Source organism: Protopterus annectens, chromosome 5.part1 (assembly GCF_019279795.1).
Source record: "Protopterus annectens isolate FY-2018-M chromosome 5.part1, PAN1.0, whole genome shotgun sequence".
In the NCBI taxonomy this organism is placed as follows: domain Eukaryota; kingdom Metazoa; phylum Chordata; order Ceratodontiformes; family Protopteridae; genus Protopterus; species Protopterus annectens.
Genome location: NC_056736.1, coordinates 333,730,113 through 333,750,409, shown reverse-complemented (window position 1 = coordinate 333,750,409; position 20,297 = coordinate 333,730,113). Strand labels below are relative to the sequence as shown.

The 20,297-nt window shown below is 38.0% G+C and overlaps 1 protein-coding gene across 1 annotated transcript in view; it reads left to right on the top strand.

Moving 5' to 3' along the window:
- Positions 1-20,297, top strand: part of LOC122803411 (secreted frizzled-related protein 2-like) — a 269,712-nt gene that overhangs the window by 128,206 nt on the left and 121,209 nt on the right. Inside the window, exon 2 of the mRNA XM_044073017.1 lies at positions 14,997-15,077. Coding sequence (XP_043928952.1) covers positions 14,997-15,077 — 81 coding nt within the window. The remainder of the gene's footprint in view (positions 1-14,996; positions 15,078-20,297) is intronic.

Below are 20,297 nucleotides of genomic sequence, written 5' to 3'. Positions count from 1 at the left end.
GAAACAGGGAGGATTAAACTTTCCTGATATAGAAACATATATAAAAGCATCAATATCTAAAACAATTTCAGATTGGATAAGTCCAAATTACTCTGCAAATTGGAAAGAATTACTAACTGTAATATCAATAAATGAATTTGATTTACAAAAAAAAATTCAAATAGATAAAAACAATTTGCCATGGCACATATTATGTATTAGTATGCAATATGAGTCAAAAAGATTGGAGCCAGCAAAAGGTGACTGAAATAGATATATTAAATTTAAAGCATCACAGCAAGTACAAACACACCGGTTTCGGCTGGTACATTACACAGCCTTCATCAGTGTATAAAAAAAACAATTACATTGCAAGCTGTTTAAATATACAATCAGAGAGTACCATTGGTGGAGTGCTTATAAATATTCATTAAGCCCTGGGGGAAAAAGACCACCCAGTTTAATTATCCACTTTTTTTCTTTACAGTTTAAAATACTGTGCCAACCAGTATTGTTTCTTCGATCACCTTGTATAACATCAATAATAGTGAACAAAAATTTGGCAGTTGGATGTGTCAGCTGGTGTTTGTATAAGGCGTTGGTCATCTTCTTTTGTTTAATGTTACTGTAATGTTCTGAGATGCGTAACCTAATGCACCTAGAAGTTTGTCCAATGTAGAATGCACCACAATTACATGTGGCCAAATAAATGGCCCAATCACTACTACAATTGACAAAAATGTTTAAATCAAAAACCTTGGCACAATTTCTACTGGAAAACTCCTTGGTAGTGCATATATATTTACAATTTACACAGTGGCCACAAGGGAAACAACCACGCAAACTATCACCAGAAATGGTTGTCTGGATCATATCACTCAACTTATGAGCCCTGGTTTTGTAATGGTTAAAATAAGATTTCAGACTTTTACCAATCAATACGTTCCATATTATTGACCTGACTGGATATATAGGAAGTTCCCACAATATAATTCCCTGTTACATGCCTCTAGTTATCATGCTCCACACATAGCTAGGACTATACCAAAGTCCCAATTCATCAGAGCAAAACGTATCTGTTCACAACAATCCACCTACTGTATTAGCCAAAATGATCTTACACAAAGATTTAAACAAAGGGGCTATAAGGATGGAACCATTGCAGTTGCAAAAGGTCAGGTCAATAATATGGAAGTATTGATTTGCTCCAGTACAAGGATAAGTCTAATACACCATCCCAACCACTTAGACTTACTACAACTTATGGACGAAATACCAACTGTTTATCTAAGATTGTGCAGCGACATTGGAATATCTTACAGTGTGACCCAGAAATTGCTAAGATTATTCCTGACAAATGTATGTTCTCTTATAGGAATGGTAAAAGTCTGAAATCTTATTTTAACCATTACAAAACCAGGGATCATAAGTTGAGTGATATGATCCAGACAACCATTTCTGGTGATAGTTTGCGTGGTTGTTTCCCTTGTGGCCACTGTGTAAATTGTAAATATATATGCACCACCAAGGAGTTTTCCAGTAGAAATTGTGCCAAGGTTTTTGATTTAAACATTTTTGTCAATTGTAGTAGTGATTGGGCCATTTATTTGGCCACATGTAATTGTGGTGCATTCTACATTGGACAAACTTCTAGGTGCATTAGGTTACGCATCTCAGAACATTACAGTAACATTAAACAAAAGAAGATGACCAACGCCTTATACAAACACCAGCTGACACATCCAACTGCCAAATTTTTGTTCACTATTATTGATGTTATACAAGGTGATCGAAGAAACAAAACTGGTTGGCACAGTATTTTAAACTGTAAAGAAAAAAAGTGGATAATTAAACTGGGTGGTCTTTTTCCCCCAGGGCTTAATGAATATTTATAAGCACTCCACCAATGGTACTCTCTGATTGTATATTTAAACAGCTTGCAATGTAATTTTTTTTATACACTGATGAAGGCTGTGTAATGTACCAGCCGAAATCGGTATGTTTGTACTTGCTGTGATGCTTTAAATTTAATATATCTATTTCAGTCACCTTTTGCTGGCTCCAATCTTTTTGACTCTTCTGGTTCACGTTTGGGGGCCGTGTAATACCTACGTGCAGGAGGACGTTTTTTTTTGGTTAGTATGCAATATAACATAACTAAAGTCATTAAAACTCGTATGATTAATTATTACATTGACTCATTTAGGAAAATTATTAATGCAAATATAGATTTAAAAATTTGGTTTGATCTTTCAATACCATTTATAGTCACAAAGAACTTTCCTCATAAAATATATACAGAAATTATTAATTCCTGGGAACAGAAAGGATTTGTTTGTTGGTTCCAATGTATCAAAGAACTAAAAGTTTTATATATAAAAACTAAAAAAAAGTTTTTGATATAAATACAACATACAAAATTCCACAACAGGACTGGCTATTCTGTCATATTCGCAAGATTTAAGTAGAATAATTAACAACTCTTTATTTAAAGAAATATTTAAATTTATGCGGTGGTGCAGTAGTATCATTGTCACCTCACAGCAAGAGGTTCTCCAGTTCGATTCTCAGCTGGAGCACCTTCTGTGTGGAGTCTGCATGTCCTCCCCATGGTCGAGTGGCATTTGAAAGACATGCGTGAATGGGCATGCCTTCGTTGAAGGTTGGGTGTCGGGCTGGCACCTCGGCACCGTAAAAATTGACTGCCAATCATTAGCAGACCAGAGTTCTGCTGTGGCGACCCCAAACTGGGAAAAGCCGAAAGAAAAACAACAATGAAATACATATATGAAATCATATATAATGACTTTGACATGGGAAACAGTATTTCAAAATTTTACAAAATATTGATAAACTATAAAACAACACCCAAAACCTCATATTGGAAATATATAACAAAAGGACACTCAATACAGTTAACTGAAGATATTAAAACACATATCTTATTATCGATAAAATATACATCCTTTATACAATACTGGAAAGTTTTTAATTGGAAATGCTTGCACAGAGCATTTTTTACCCCAGACAGAAGCAATAAAATTAGTTCTTCCATAAAAGGAATATGTTGGAGATGTGAGCAAGTACACAATGCAGACTGGAACCACATTTTTTTGATTGTGTTAAAATTAAGCCATTTTGGAATGGTATTAATAACTTTCTACAAGCTTTATTTAATGAATCATTTTATTTAACTAAAGCTCTTGTACTATTAAATGTGAACGAAGGTCCTCATTTGAATAGCTCAAACATGTATCTAGTATGGACTAGACTTGCAATTTCAAGGAAGTGGATAAGAAAAAGATGGAATACAAACACAATACCAACTTTGGAAGACTTCTACAGCCTACTGAAGACCGTAGCATTATTGGAAATTAAAATGAAAGAACTAAGAATTTATCCAAAGCCATTTATCAACAACCCATGGGGAAAAGTGTTATCATTGATTTCCACTATACAGTAATTAATCAGACACTCTGATAATGGATTGGACATACTTATAAAGTAACTGTATACATTAAGATCTGTTATAGTGTCAGGCTAATGTAAATTGTGTACATAGTTATTTAAGATGTTATGTATAAATACTATGGAATTCATTCAAATGTATTTGAAAAATAAAAAAGAATTGAGGAAAATTAGATTGTTTTTAGACAACTGCACTGTGATTTGTCTGATAATATGAAATCACATTAAATTGGTTTTTAGACAATTGCACTGTGCTAAGGTAGTAAGGTGATCTAACATGACATGCAACAAAAGGCTACATGAGTGAATATTTCTGAAGTCAGGAAGAACAGAGATCCAGAGAGTTGGAACAAATTTTTGAAAAGATGATTTTTGAGAGGCAGAGAGAGAGAGGGAGAGAAAGAATTTTTATTTAGTGTGATAGTACCAAGTCACTTTGATGCAAGTGAGAAGCATTGCAAGCTTGTAGAAAGCTTGTTAAATAGAACAAGACATAAGCCTTGTGTAAGAGTTTAAAATAGTTTTGGAAAGGAGATATCATATACTGTATGAGAACACCAGCTATCTTTTGCCTAGAGTATATACACTTGAATACACTATTAACACTTATATTTGTCAGTTTACTTCTGTGAGCTTGGAATCATACATATGAGATACATGGCTTTGCTGACATGAACCAGATTTGTGCCTGCTCAACTCCATGGATGATCTGGAAATAGAGTGTGCTGTCCTGTTTTACTCTGGTTTGCTGTTGTGGTGATGGATTGCAGATAGCACAACTCTATATTACTTGTTTTGTTGAAGTCAGCCAAAGCTGTATCAACCGAATTCAACACCTCAGGAAGAACATTGTTTTAAAAAACAACAGAATGGTGTGGATGGACATGTATATCTCACAGAGGATACCACTACAATGGAAGAGATTTCCCATTCACACAAAACAAAGTTCATCCTTGTCCATATTCAAGTGCAACTTAGATCTATAGATGGGAAATACAAAATTTACCCCAGGACTGCCATCTGTACTACTACTAGACAGAGGCAGCTCTTAAATGCATTTATTCCATGCATGGGTCCCCTCATAATATCTATGATATGATCCCAATTATTCTAATCAGACCTAATATATAATTATTGGCCATGGTATGGGCAATTCTAGTCTATAACCAAATGGGATAGGTTATTTCAAACACAAAAAGGGAAACTGGCTAGACTTAACATGGCCTGCAAGGACAGCTAGACTAGTATTTACCTTTGAACCCCCATTTGGCAGCCCCTCAATTTAAAAAAAAGTTTGCCAGCTTACAAGCTGTTGATTAAGTGATAACACTTGTAGACAACTTGTTACCTGTCTATGTGTTTTGTTTTTAAAGTGGTTTACTGCCTAAAACAAGACAGTTTGACAGACAGTTTACAAACTATTAAGCAACAGTGATTATGAATTCTTAACTGACAGCTTGTAAGCTGTCAAAATGTCTACTGTCCCTAGAAGCTGACATCTGAGGCATTCTACCCTTGCTATTGTTCTGGGTTAGCACTGCTGTCCAAAACACTGTATCCCTTGATATTTCTTTGCATTTTAGTATTCCAATGTGTGGGTCATGTCTTCTCAAGCATTTCATTTCCCAATTGATTGGTAATTGTTAGTTTATTGGTTTTGAACATTAAGCCTAATCTTTAACTTATTTCTTCCCAAATGAAAAATAAGGTGACATTTCTTTTCTTATTGATGATTTTGCTTAAACATTCCTTCCATTGTAATAACATTTAGTAGCTGGATTTCAAAGTCAGTTAGTATCAGTATATCACTGAAATTGTTTTACTTTTTTTCTGTTACTAGTGACTGTAGAAGTACAACTCTTCATGCTTCTTTGGAAATATGATATATTCAGCCTATCAGCTATGTATATTTCCTTGATTTATCTGTGTTTCACTTTTAGATTTTTATTTCATTTATGTAACAGGGTTTACAAGGCTGAGTCAATATTGGCTATAAACACTGTGCTAATACCTGTCCTAATGGGGTAATTGTTGCAGCCAGAAGGCAAAACAAATCACGTCCAGGATGAAATTACAGTCAGCCATTCAATTGTAAAGGCTTGCCTTAAAATATGTAAGGGTATCATTCTGTTTTATACATAGTGTAAGATTATTCCAGAAATAGGATAAGTAATGAGTAATACACGTTTTGCTTTTTCTTGATGAGAATTCATGTCTTTAGTTCGAGTATTTGCAGAGCTTTTTGTTTTGTGGAGGTATAGAAGATTAAAGAGAGGTGGATCCTTAACAGCTCAGAATGTTAAACATAAATGTCTGTGCAGGAGTCCATAACACATCCTCCGCTGCAATATAGGAGATGCTTTTACAAGGGCATTTTGAATATACTTTGCAAAGTTTTGTGGTACCCACATGAACTTATTCATGGAATGTTTCAGTCCACATACCGATGTGAACAATTCCTATTTTAAATGTTTGCATATTTCTTTTGTGTATCTATAAATGTTTTTGACTCAGAGGGAATTGGTCTGGTCTCTTTTAGTATCACAGCTCCTTTACCATTCTGACATCTATTTACAAGCTAATGGCTTATTTAAAATGTATCATTTTAAAGTTTAACTATCTGTGACTAATTTCTTAAGAATTTAAAAACTCTTTTCTGGTCATTACTTCTTGCTGTAGCAACTGTCTTGGAGGCATAGTTATCAGACATTTTGGGCACAAACTTTACATGCTATCATCTCTAGAAATCTCTGTAGTGTCTATTGCTTTCTGGCCTTGCCATTTGCACAACTGCCTCCGATTTTTCTGGATCAGGTTTTAGACATCTGAAAGCTGGAATATAACGTGTGTATTTATTTCAGACTTGCCATTCTGACTTTACCTTTCCCCATTCCTGTCTTGAACTTGTATTCTTTTAATGGTTTTAGTAGTTGTAGCTGTATCTTGTCATGCTTCACTCATTTTTGACGGGTCATTAGTTATGTTGTAAATCATATATGTCTCTGCTACTGTGAGTAGTGCTCTCGTAAAATTATTTAGATTTTGTAGATCAGTACAAATGTGAATCTTGTATTTCTGCACAACAGTGACCAGAACTACTCACCTATTTGGCTCTAATGGCAGTTAAGGTTTGCTTATATTTCATTTCATGTTCTACTTACCTCTGAGTGCTATGGACATTTTCCTAGGACTAGGAATCACTGGAATATTTTAGGTTTGACGTGTTTGCCATATTCTCCTGGTAAACTTCATAACTCTGTAAACAAGAGAGTATTGTGATGAAGAATGTCATTGTTAATTGTTCTGCATAGTATCTGTGACAGTTCCATAGCGGTGTGACTGACTCTTATACATGCAGCTTTTGCTTTTACAGTTTGAATCCTTTTACCATCCCTAAATTCTCATATGAAACATGGTCAAACTATTATGATACTTTACCTGTTTAAATGCCCCTATTTGAAAAAGAAGTTTGACTTTCATTGTTTTGTAATGACATGACAACAGTTTCTGATATAATGGCACCACATAGCAACCAAAGTAGGTTAAAATGTTTTGTCTTCAGAGCCATTTAGCAGCAAATGTTTAAATGTATTTTCTGGCAAAATATTGCATCTTGATCCTGTGCATATTTTTAAATTCAACACTCTGCTCATTAAGTCGCAGTATTTCTTTCCAACAGTCTAACTTGCACACATGTTTCACTGCTTCAGGTGGATTTTCAGCGTACAAATATCATTCAGTAAAGCCTAAGTGTACACTAGGTGTACACCATTCTGAGTGATCAGAAAACATAGACATAACATGCACCTTCTTCCTCCTAATTTTAGTTTTCCTACTGACATTCTTGCAGCTTTAAATATTGACAGGGATTCATACAGGTTACAATAAAGTGTTGACTACATGTATGCTTAATGTCATCTTTCTGCGTGACTAGAAAGCCCAAAAAATGTGATAAGTATTTTACTGAATACATATCATGTACGCATAGTGTACACTTAGTGTAGGCTTTATCGAATCCGCCCCTAAGTCTTTTTACATCCATGGTGCAAATTAATAGTTCAATTTCATGTTTATGTTCAACAGTAGCGAATTTTTTGCGGCACACTTGTTTTTGGGTGTACACATTTTAGAGAAATGCCATTGTCTAAGACATATTCTGCAGACTTGATTAAATGCAGAGCAACCTCTTCTGTTATGCTTATAGCCACACCTAATGCAAACTTAAATTAAAAATATACACTCAGTCTGACCTCCATTTTCGATTGTTATTTTCACATGACTGACTTAGCTTTTTTATATCTATTACTTTTACAACACATCAACCATGATTTTAGTTCTCATTTTGCATTTTATTTTACATGTATTATTTTTTTTCTAAATTCTATTTACTGTGATTTAGTAGCTTCATTTGCTGTGTACGTATCCACAGCTTTTACCAAGAAAATGCATGTTTCTCTTAAAAGCCTGTCACTTGTTTTATTTTTTCTTAAACTACATTTGCTTTCTGTTCCTTAACAAATAATCAAGCAGCTCAACAGATTTCATAAGCTCTGTTCTTTACCTTAGAAACATATGTGTAGCATCTGTAGCACAGTGTTATAGGAAGGGTGGGATGAACAGGGCAACTGCCCCAGGTGCCAACTTACAGGGAGGGCTGAACCATAGCAAGTTGGACAGTTTCAAGTTGTCAGTAAGTTATCACAATTGTTTATTGGACAGCTTGTATATTAACTGCCACACATTTGTTTTTGATGGTAATTACCTTTAAAACCAGACATTTGACAGTTTACAATATGTGTAATAAGCTATTGCAGTTTGGATCATTTATTGACTGCTTGTATACTATTTTCTTGTCAAATTTCTTTTTAAGGTAATAACCTTTAAAAGAGAAGTTCAACAGCTAGTTTACAAGTTGTTTAATAGGTCAACACAAATGTAATTGTTTAATGACAGCTTGTAAGCTGTCAGATTTTCCTTTAAAGGTAGAGTGGGGGCAGCAAATGTGATGCTCTCCACAACACCAAATTCTCTTGCACCAGTTCTATTTTATGACATTGTGCTCTTGTAGATAACCTATGTCTAATAAATAAATTATTTATGAGCTGGCAATAATTAGTTAATTAAATTGCTGCTATTTTGTCTTTCCCCTTATCAATAAAAGTAAAAGAGTTAAATAACTTTATGGTTTCTTCCTCAAAAATGTGTATGAGTGCAGTATATTGTATTTCTTCAGAGTTCTCAACTAAGTCACATACAGTTTAGAGTCACTTACATTTACGCATCCAAAACATTCAGTATCAGACATTTTTCTTTTTAGTCAAATAATTTCAAATTTCAGGAAGGTGCAGTTAAGTTATCTTTTCACTGTGAATTATAATTCTGTAATTGCAAACACAGAAACTATTGACAAGAAATATATTTCTTCAGTTTTACAGATATGTTTCACCTGCCTGCCACCATGACATGTCAGGAGATATAATAAGTAATATAGAGGTATAAGAGTATATATTACAATTGATTTCTATAGAACATATGTGCACTACATTTATTTATTTATTTACATTTCTTGACCGGGAGTGTCTGACTGGATGTAGGTCCATTTTCAGCGGAGGCCCGGGGAGAAAAGCTCCACTGTTATGTAATATACAGACAGTAGTTACAGTGGATTTACATAGCAATTAACAATTTGATCAACATAGCGATTAACAATTACAAACATAGTTACAGATGAAGAACATAGTACATCAGTAGACAGCTAGAATCTTTATCATCTGCGAAGTACATAACAGACATTAACAATTGTTACATTAAGAAGTTCCTGCTGTATAATAAGTAGTTAGGCTTATGAGCATCCGTGCTTGCTATAATCAAGGCAGCTAGTGGGGTGGAAAGAAAGGTAGTGGGTGGATGGGGTGGGTGATATTAGTGGGGGAGTTGCAAGGGCATAGCCAGCATATTTTAGGTGTGCTTTTAGTAAAGTGTTGAAGTGGGTGCATGATGGTACGGAGGTAATTGTGGGTGGGAGGGAGTGCCATAGTTTGGCTATGGTGCAAGAGAATAGTGCTTCACCAGCAGAGTTATTGGCTTTAGTGACCTGCAAGTGATTTTTGTTGCTGGATCTTAGTGTTCTGGTGGTGTGATAGGGTTGGAGTAGATTCTGGAGGGATGGGACTTTTAGTGGATGGTTTACTAGTTTGTGGGCGAGTGTGAGCTGATACCATTGAAGGAGGTGAGGGAGTTCAAGCCAGCCCAGTTCAGCAAGTGAGTGACAGTGGTGACTATGGTAGGATGCCCCTGTGGCAAATTTGGCAATTTTGTTGTAGCAGGTCTCTAGCTTGTTTAGATCGCATTGCCTTAGGTTGGTATATATTGGAGAGGCATAAAGTAGGGTGGAGATAAGGTGGGAATTTGCTACTGAAATCTTTGCTGCTTTGGTGAGAAGTTGCTTATTTCTGTATAACGCTCCTAGTTTTTTGTGGATTTTTTTTTATGGTCATGGATATGTGAATGTCATATTTTAGTTTATTGTCTATTTCCACTCCTAGCAGTTTGCTGTGTTCTGTTGTGTATATAGTGGTGTTGTCTTTTGCTGTGATGTTAAAGTTTGAGTTGTTTTGAGTATGTTTGGTGGGTTGGAAGATGAGTAGTTTAGTTTTGTTTGGGTTGAGTATTAATTGGGCATCGGATAACCAAGTTTCAACAGAGGAAAAAGCTTCCTGTGTGACTTTTTGCAGTTTGGGTAGGGACTGGGATGAGCAGATGATGGTTGAGTCATCTGTGTATTGTATGAGTGTGCCATGTTAGGTGGCAGAGGCTAGATTATTAGTGGAAACAGAGAAGAGTAGGGGTCCAAGGATGGATCCTTGGGGAACCCCTATAGAGGCAGGTAGTTGGGGAGATATGTCATTCTACCATACAACGAATTGTTGGCGGTCAGACAGGTAACTCTGAAACCATTTGGTGACTGATTGAGAGAAGGATAGGTCATTGAGGACAGAGATGAGTTGTTTGTGTGGGACCATGTCAAATGCTTTAGATAGGTCTAGGAAAGTAGCAGTACATGACATACAAATCACTAAAACTAGCTCACTAGCATTAAGGACGTACACCCCTTTTCTTTTAATAGCTCTTGTAGTTATATGAACGGTGCTGGTTTCAGCTGAGCAGTGAACAGTGGTCAATGTGAGAATCAAGGAGGACAATGGATTGGTAGATCATGTTAAGACATTTTTGAAGTAAAAGGATTTTTTCCCTATCGCTGCCACTGACTCGTACACTTTACCCAGTTGACATCCTCAGAGTCATAATATACAAAATCTTATTTCAACATTGGAGTGTTTTTTTTTTTTGCACTGAAAATGAACTTAGACGAGGTATGAACAGCCCTAGCCATGAAAGGGCAAAGTGACGCTAGGTACATATCATCATAGCACACTCCAGTCAAGGTTCAGCATCTGCTCATCCCCTTTTACAGTGTCAACCACATGAACCTTACCCTCCAGTTTCCACTACAGGATACCAAAGATGTGGCACAAATTCAAGACCCCCCACATCCAGGAAAGGAGAGCTGACTTTGGCCTCTGGATCCCTCCTCCTCCAAGCTAACCCTCAAGCACCCAAGTTACAAAATTAACTCAGGTCACTGGCAGCATAAAGAGCCTTTTGTGAATTATACAATGAGATTAATGAGATAGCATCATCCAATTTAGGTATAATGCGACTCTTTTTAGCTATAGATGTGTGAGAATTAGAGTGAGTTTTGTGGCCACTTCATATGAAAGTTTAAATTGATTAAGGACCCTGTTGATGGACATTTCAACATGTTTGTGAAATGAGAAGGTGGGTTTGAGATGGATACTGAGCTATTCATAAGTATCAGTGGGAGTAGTGACGTAAATTAACGATAATCTAATGACAGACCACCTTAGACAGTCTTAGATGATATGGCAATTAGTTTTAGGGTTGTTAAGTCATAGAAGAGATTAAATACACTTTCAGCTTAGGATAGCTGCTTCCCTTTGAGATCATATAGCTATGTGATCCTTGTAGTAAGAGAAGGTCATTAACATAAAGAATCATTTTGAATTTGTTAAGGTCAGATCAAACATGATTATTGAAGAGGGAAAATAAAATAGATCCAAGGCTAGAGACTTGAAGAGCATTATATTCAGCAATAACGAACTAAGAACAATCGTTTCCAAAGCAAACTGACTCAATTGTGTTTGTAAAGTAGCTTTCAAGCCAGTTAAGTGATTCAGCAGTTGAATCCAGTCTATGTAAATTGGAAAAGAAGAAGGTTATAATTAGCTTTGGCAAATGTGCATTTTAGAGCAATAAAGATAGCTCCATTCATTAGGTCTTTGTTAATGTAAGGATAAATGTATTTGGTAGTTAGATATAAGGCTGCTGTATGTCATAAGCAGGTCTGAATATATCATGAAAGGTCCTGAGAATATTGTCATTTTCAACAGAGAAGTTTTGTAATTATATTAATTAAAGAGGACAGAAAAGATACAGATGTAAAGTGCTCATGATGAGAGAGATTTTAAATCTTGAGCAATCAAACTAGTTTTGCAGTTTTGTAGTCCTCAAGTATTACACCAGTGCAGAGAAAAGCAGTGGTCTGTCTAGCTCCCTGTCAGCAGTGCAAAATACATAACTGAGTCTTTAACTATGAAAAATAAAGAAAGAAAAGCCAATACATTGACTGTCAAAACTGACTGCAATGACATTAAAACATTTTTGTAGGACGATTCAACCTCCTGCACCTCTGATGTGCAGGGATCCACCCCATGCATGTACTAACTCTGATTATCACTGCACTTTGACATAAAGGGAATATTCTGAGGTTCCACAACCTCAAACTTGACATATATTCCCATTTTTGCATTTTTGTTTCATGTTTCTGAGGACCTCAGTTGCTGTCATTAGAGTGCTAATAGGAACCTGGTCTTGTTATGTATTAAGAAGCCTTTTCTAGGAATTTCATGTGGTATGAGTTATTAATTGATGCGCTGGACAGGGATATTAAGCAGGGATGTTGTAAAAAGTGTTAACAAATATCGTTTTGAGGTGGAATTTAGGGAGGAGCCATAACACCCTAGATAAGCTTTAGTACTGACAAAGAGTGAGGGATGGGAGATGGGAGGAGTAAAAGGACAAGAAGGAGGAGGAAGGGACACAGGGCGAGATAAAGAGAAATGATTTACATGAGTTATGGTATTCGGTGAGATGTCTTGGGTGGGGGTGGGGGTACTGGAAGGGATTGAGGAGTTTTTTTTAGACTGACCATTTTTTTTTCTGACCAAGACAATCTTTGATGATATATTACTCTGACTGGGTCTTGTAAGTAAATGCATTTATCCACTTTAATTGCAATCCTTTTTACCTTTACCTCGGATAATCTTTGCAATTGCATTCCACTGGTGCCACACTTATTCCCATCATGCTTTTCTTGTGTGATTTTAACAGTGAGTGAAGTGCATCAGTTACTCCCCCACACAGACACACACGCTCACAAACACTCATTCACATGCGCACACATGCACGCTGACGCGCAAACACATGCACACACACACACACACACACATACACACACACACACACACACACACACACACACACTCATAGCCGGCCTTAGGCATAGGCCAACTAGGCGGCCGCCTAGGGCGCCGCTGTAGTAGGGGTGCTTTTCTAGTATTTATTTGTTGTAGGTAGACCAGGATGGGGGCACCAGATGGTGTGGTAGGGGGTGCCGTGGAGCCCTTTTGCCTAGGGCACCAGTTGACATAAGGCCGCTCCTGCTGTTCATTTATATAGGATAGAAGTCATTTTCCACTGATAACTGAAATATGACAGCACATCATTTCTATTAACAAGGATTCAAAAGTCTGGCCAGATTATAGCTTCTAATCTTGTAAAATGAGATATTTATTTTATCTGAAAAGAATATATGACATTTAATGATTCCTGGGATTTTTTTATTATTTTAAAGGGCTGGAAAGAGGAAAGGAAACAATATCACTAATGATGTTGTAGAGAATAGAAAAGGTTTTGACATTTATCAAAAAATCAGAGAGAAAAATATCTAAAATACTGGCTGTGTAAATACTGCAGTGAATTTGGGGTTTACTGAGTTATATTAAGTCCATATTAAAGTCCAATAATTTGCTGTTGAGTTGGTGGGACCAATTTAGCTTTAAGATGCTAATCAAAATGAAATTATTTTAGAGAATCAGGGGGGGATGGTATGCAGAGTTGAACTGAAGTTGCAAAGGGTTGTTGAAAATGGTGTAGTTTGATAGACTGAAGCTATGTGAAGTTAGAAAATATAATCCAGAGTAAGTGGGTAAATAATCAGAAGAGGTGTGTTTTGAAATTAGAATTGGAAGAAGAAATGTTTACCGTGAAAATAATGTGCTAACAGAAGAATGCCTTCACCATTTTTAAACTAGACAGTTATTCCTAAAGCATGAATAAGAGGCTGAAATAAATGAAGAAAACATATCTGTTGCTCTTTACCAAGTTACTTGTAGTTGCAACAATGTCTGAAATATATTAAAAAATCCTTCTCAAACTGGTCTAGCTTAATATTAATTGGCTGAAGCTTAACACCTCTACGACATGGACTGCATGATAATTTCTGAGATAGTAAAATGGAAATAAACTAAAGATGTAAAATTTGGGTATGATCCTGTAAGCTGTTGTTAAAACCTCATGTTATCATTTGAAGGGTGTTGCACAGTACTGTACCTGATTCCATCCAATGATTCCTCAGTGACTGAGCATGTCATGGTCTTTTCCATGTTGTGTTACTGTAGTACTCTTTACCTGAGGCTTTCTGGCACTGATATGTTTTGGTTGTAGTTAGTACAGAAGTCTTCTACATGATTACTCGTGACTATGTACCATTACCAATGTATGCATTGGCTCCCCCTTCAGTTTTGTGTCATCTTTAAGAAGTTCTGTATTCCTGCCTGATTTGGGTCACTATTACCTACAAGAGTTGATTATCCCCATTTGTCTCAGACAGTTTTCAGTGATGCCCTGGGGATATTGGTGGTTATGAAGATATAGTTGGAAACATCTGATATTTGTATTTTTGCTTACCAGGGTTAGTAAATTTGGAACCTACTAACTTGGTGGGTTTTGCCCTACTTTCAGCAGTCTCTTAAAAGTATTTTTTTAGCCTTTTAGATGATGATTTAACTAAAAGGAGGCTGTTCTAACTTGCTTACTATGAACTTTCTCATTTTCCTTTTGCTTTGTTGGTTTAAGTTATAACAAGATGACTATTAAAATCCATTGTTTTGCATGGGGAATGTTATCTCACTGTGTATGCTGCTCCACAATTAAAAAACAACTTTGTATTATATAAAGAGTGTCCCATACAACAGCAGGCACTATCCATAAACTGAGTGAAGCCTGGCTACTAAATATTAATCATAGGATCATTATGTTCAGCAATTTGCCAAATGTATACCACTAGTTAGGGTAATGTGTTTGATCCACAGAGTATTAACTGCAGATGTTTTTTCTCCTTTCTACAGAGCCTAATGTGTGTGATGCCTGCCAGCAGAAAGGGGATAGTGAGAAAGCAATCCTGGGAAATTTCTGCACAGATGACTTTGGTGAGCTACCACTTTGATTTTTACAGTTGATGATACTAGAAGAAAGATGAGAACTACATTTATAGATTTATAATGTTATTTAAACTCTGAAAAATTCTTGTACTAATCAAGTATATGTCACAGTCTGTCAGCAAACCCACAGTGTATTCCCCTAAATTAAATCCGTGGTAGGGAAAAGGGGCAACAGGGATACTGCCCTTTTGTTTTTAATGCACGCTCACCTTTACTACTGGAAAGCTCAGAATGTTGTGGGTTCAATCCCAACACTAGGTATTTGGATTCATGTTTTTATGTTTCAATACTTAACACTGCAGTACAACATCTTGGGGAAGATGCGTCACTCCTAAGGTCCCATCCTTTGGATGAGATGTTAAACTGGTGTCCCATATACTTGAGTTGGTGTTAGCTTATCTGGATTACCATATCACTTATTGAAAATAGCATTTTTTATTAAAGCTGTTTAAAGTCATAGTGTTAAATAAACATCTTACAGAAACTTCAGCAAGCTCAAGAATGCATTCTCACCACTATAATTCACAATGCATCTTTAGCCTGTTTATTCCTGACCCCTTTCTAATTTCTCTGTTTCATGTACAAATTCTTTACTACACACTGCTGATTGTGTAGTTCAATAGTGTTTGCCCACTTAAGACTGAAAGGGGTGCATATTTGTCCTTATATGGAAGACTGCTTTGATACAGATCCCATCATCTATGGAACTTCAGAAAAGCTCTCAGCCTGACTGTAATATTTCTTCAGGGAATCCCACTAAGTAGACAAACTTACAACTTAAGCACTATGCTTAGGGTCTATTCTATGTATGGGAAACTGTAAAGTCTCTTTGCTTCAGAAATGAGACCACCTGAAAAAGAACTTTTATATTATTTATTTACCATTTGTTAACTTAATGGTGGTGTGATCTATGAAAAATATCCAATCATGATGTAGATGTTCATCGTGTTTCACTGTTGCAGTCATTACTCTTGGACTATCCTGCTGGCAGGCTACCCGCAGTCGGCCTGAATTCCAAAGTCCTGGTCCGGCGTCGGTTGCTGTCACCTCTTCCCTGACGTCAGTGCGCCAGGGGTATAAAAGATGCAGCCGATGCCATTTTCTGCAGTCTTTCTTGCCGCGCGGTGCCTGAAGCAAAAGCAGTTCGCAAGTGCCGGTCGGCCGACTCCTGAGATTTTCAAATCCGAATTTCAGAACCAAAGTCTTCATTAAAGCTAAGTACCCCATTGGGGAAACTTTTTTCTTGCTCCAGACCGATGTCAGAAAAAGTTAACAATTGTATTTCTTGTGGGAAGCAAATACCTCATAAGGATTTTCACTCTTACTGTATTCCTTGCCTAGGCCCTGACCACAATGTTGCTAGCTGTCAGTTTTGTGCTAGATTTAACCAACGCACTATTAAGCGTCAGTTCGATTTTGCATTTCATTACTTTGGCCGAAGATTTAATTATATAATGCCGTCAGAACAGCCGACGACTGGAGTTTACAAAAAACGCAAGGACAAGGAAAAGGATAGGCATCCGAGGTCCAAAACCGACGACGAGTTCTCCGTTACGCCAGTCGCTGGTTTGCCGGTTCTCATTGAGGCACTTTCGCAGCCCCTGGCACCTGCTGCCTCAAAGCCATAGGCCGCTTCCGACTCCAACGTGGAGCCGACTGGGTCTCTGGATACTCAAGGTATTGGACACTCGGAAATCATTCCCTCAAATGGGTCCGGAGCCACTGAGCAGGCATCGGCTTCTGAGGGTGTCTTCAGACCTACGCAGTTACATGTTAAACCATCTTCAGCTTCAACGACAAAGACTAAAGCAGCTCTAAAGACAAAGAAACAAGTACAGCATTCGCCTACTCAAACTTCCATGCCTAAAAAACAGATGCTTAAAATGGCCGAAGACCTAATTACTTTGATCAGGGGTTCCCATCCCCCTCCTGATAAGAGGCCTAGGCAAGAGACAGAATATGATTCTTCTCATCAGGTTTCTATTTCCTCTGATTCCTCTTTTGAACAGGATTATTCTATTCCTCCCTATGAGGACTCTGATGCTGAAGAATCCATTCCTTCAGCCTCTCCTCCTGAGGATTATTCTTTTGGGGAAACCCTGCATACCATGAGGGAGCATTTCCACTGGGAGAGCCAAAATTACTCTGAATCTAAGAAAAAGCTCAGAGACTTTCTGCTACTTCCTCAGCACAGACCCCTTGCTATTCTGCCTGTTCTAGACATTGTAGATGATGTATTTTCAGAGTCCGGCCTGTCCCCTGACTCTTTACCCTCTGCACCTGCTAAGCCAGATAGATACTACAGGGTCCCGGATTCTCATAAATTCCTATATAAAAACCCTGCTGCTGACCCAGAAACTATATCTCAGGGTCCCAAAGGGGTCAAAGCTTCCACTGCAAAAACCCCTGTCCCCTCTGATAGGGATTCTAGAGCACTGGACATATGGGGGAAAAAAGTTTACACTTCTGCTACCTTGGCTGTAAGGGCTTTAAATTGTCAGTTTCATATGCTTAAATATCAGCAATACTTAATGTCACTGCTTAAACAGAAAATGTTGACAAATTCTGAATGTTCAGAGAACAAGGAATTGCAGGATTTATTGCATGCAGCTGAACAAGTGGGAAAGCATACTTTGCAATGTGGTTATGATTCACTGGAGGCCTCTTGTAGGGCCACTGTTACAGGTTCTGTTATTAGAAGGCATGCTTGGTTAAAGGAACAGAATCTGCCTGATCATGTTAAAGCAAATTTATTAGATGCCCCCTTACAGCATGATACTTTGTTTGGTGCTAAAGCAGAAGAGGTGTTGAAGAAAATGGAGGATAAAGCGAAATCCATGCAGACAGTTAAGGATTTCTTACAGGTACAGCCACCCAGATTTAGCAGGAACTGGTCTTCTAAAAATTGGTCCTTTCCAGTGTCAGACAGACCACAAAGAAGCAGATACAGACGTCCCAGAGGCAGATCTCAGCCCCAGGGCTCATACAGGCCTAAACAATGAGGTGCTCCTACTTCCCAAAGAGGAGAAGACAAATCACAACCTTACAGGAAACAGTCCCAATGACTTTCCTCTGCCAGATCCAAGCATTTTACTTTTGGCAGCCCCCTTAGGGGGAAAACTAGCACTTTTTTCATCAAATTGGCAAATGGTTACCCAAGACAAATGGGTCTTGAACATAGTGTCCCAAGGCTACAGGTTCCATTTTCACACCCTACCAAGGGCAAAAGGTATGCCAGACCTGCCACACAATCAATGGGCAGAGGCACAAAAACAAATTACAGCCCTCATGGACATGAGGGCCATTCAACAAGTACCACAACAAGAGCAGGGGCAAGGATTTTACTCCAGACTTTTCTTAGTACCCAGAAAGGACAAAGCCTGGAGACCAATATTGGACCTGTCTATTCTAAACACGTTTCTGGAGGTTCCAAAATTCAAGATGTTGACTCTACAGCAGCTACTGCCCATGCTGGGCAAGAAGGCTTGGCTCGTAACTTTGGACCTAAAAGAGGCATACCTGCATGTCCTAATCAGACAGTCTTGCAGAAGATACCTCAGATTCATAGCTGGCTCAATGCACTACCAATTCTCTGCACTGCCCTTTGACTTATCTACTGCACCCAGGGTCTTCACAAAATGCCTGGCACCAGTAATTGCATTTTGCAGACAAAGAGGAATTCAAATATATCCCTACTTGGACGACTGGCTTATTCAAGCAGATAACAAAGACATTCTTCTAAAGCATCTGATGTTTGTAAAAAGATTACTAATTTGCCTAGGGTACACAGTAAATGACAAGAAATCAAAACTAGTACCCTCTCAAGAGATAATATTCCTGGGCACAAGCTTAAATACAACTGCCCAGATGGCTTATTTCATGCCAGACAAACAAAAACAACTGACTTCTTACTTCCAAAGGTTGGCAACAAAGACCCAGTTATCTGCAAGGAACATCCTGCAGGACTTAGGTTTCATGGCATCCTGCATTCTACTAATTCCATATGCCAGACTGCATATGAGGAAACTACAATGGTATCTAAAAAGTGTTTGGACTCAGCATTGCCACAGCCTGGAGACAGTAATTACCCTCATTCCCTGCCTGCAACAGGAGTTTTGATGGTGGGCATAGGCCTGTCACCACAACAAGGTTCTGCCATTCACTTTACCCACAGCCAGACAGACACTGACAACGGATGCATCGGATTATGCATGAGGGGCCCATATGGCAGGAAAATGTATTCAGGGTGCATGGCCTGCAAGCCAGATGCATTTTCATATCAATCAAAAAGAGATGCTAGCTGTCTAGAATGCCCTGACAGCTTTCAAGGATCTACTTCATCCAGGACAGCTACTGATAAAGACAGACAATACTACGGTCATATGGTACATAAACAAGCAGGGAGGTACACATTCCTACCCCGTCTGCAGACAAGCAATGACCTTATGGTACACCGCATTGACTTATCAAGTTCACCTGCAAGCACGATTCCTGCCAGGAAAAACAAATACTCTGGCAGACGAACTAAGCAGAAACCTCATGGATCCCCACGAGTGGAAACTGGATCCACAAGTTTTCAGCATGATAACAAGGAAATGGGGATACCCAGACATAGATCCATTTGCCTCCCCTCACAACTGCCAATTACAGAGATTTTGCACAAGAATTTATCACAAACAAGCATGGAGAGTGGACGCCCTATCCTTCAACTGGAAAAATCTAACAGTATATGCCTTTCCTCCACTGCCTCTCCTTCCCAGGGTACTCCTAAAGGTCAGACAAGAGAGGCCAAAAGTGATACTGATTGCACCAGACTGGCCATGCCAGCACTGGTACCCAATCCTAAAAAGCTTGTCTCAAGGTCCAGCATGGATATTGCCTCAAACTTCTCACTGACCCTACAAAACAATCAGATCCTGCACAGCCAACTCAGGACCTTAAATCTGGCAGCATGGTGGATAATGTAGCCATTCAGAACACTCCCCCTTCAAAAGCTGTTATGGATGTTATCTTGGAGGCCAGGAGGCCCAGTACCAGAAAATCTTATGTGGAAAAATGGAAGAGATTCTGTGCTTGGAACCAGGAACAAGGCATTGACACATATGTACCAAATATCCCTCAGATTTTACAATACCTAACTGAGATGCTGGACAAAGGCCTTTCCTTTTCATCAATTAAGATTCATGCCTCTGCCATTTCAGCCCATTA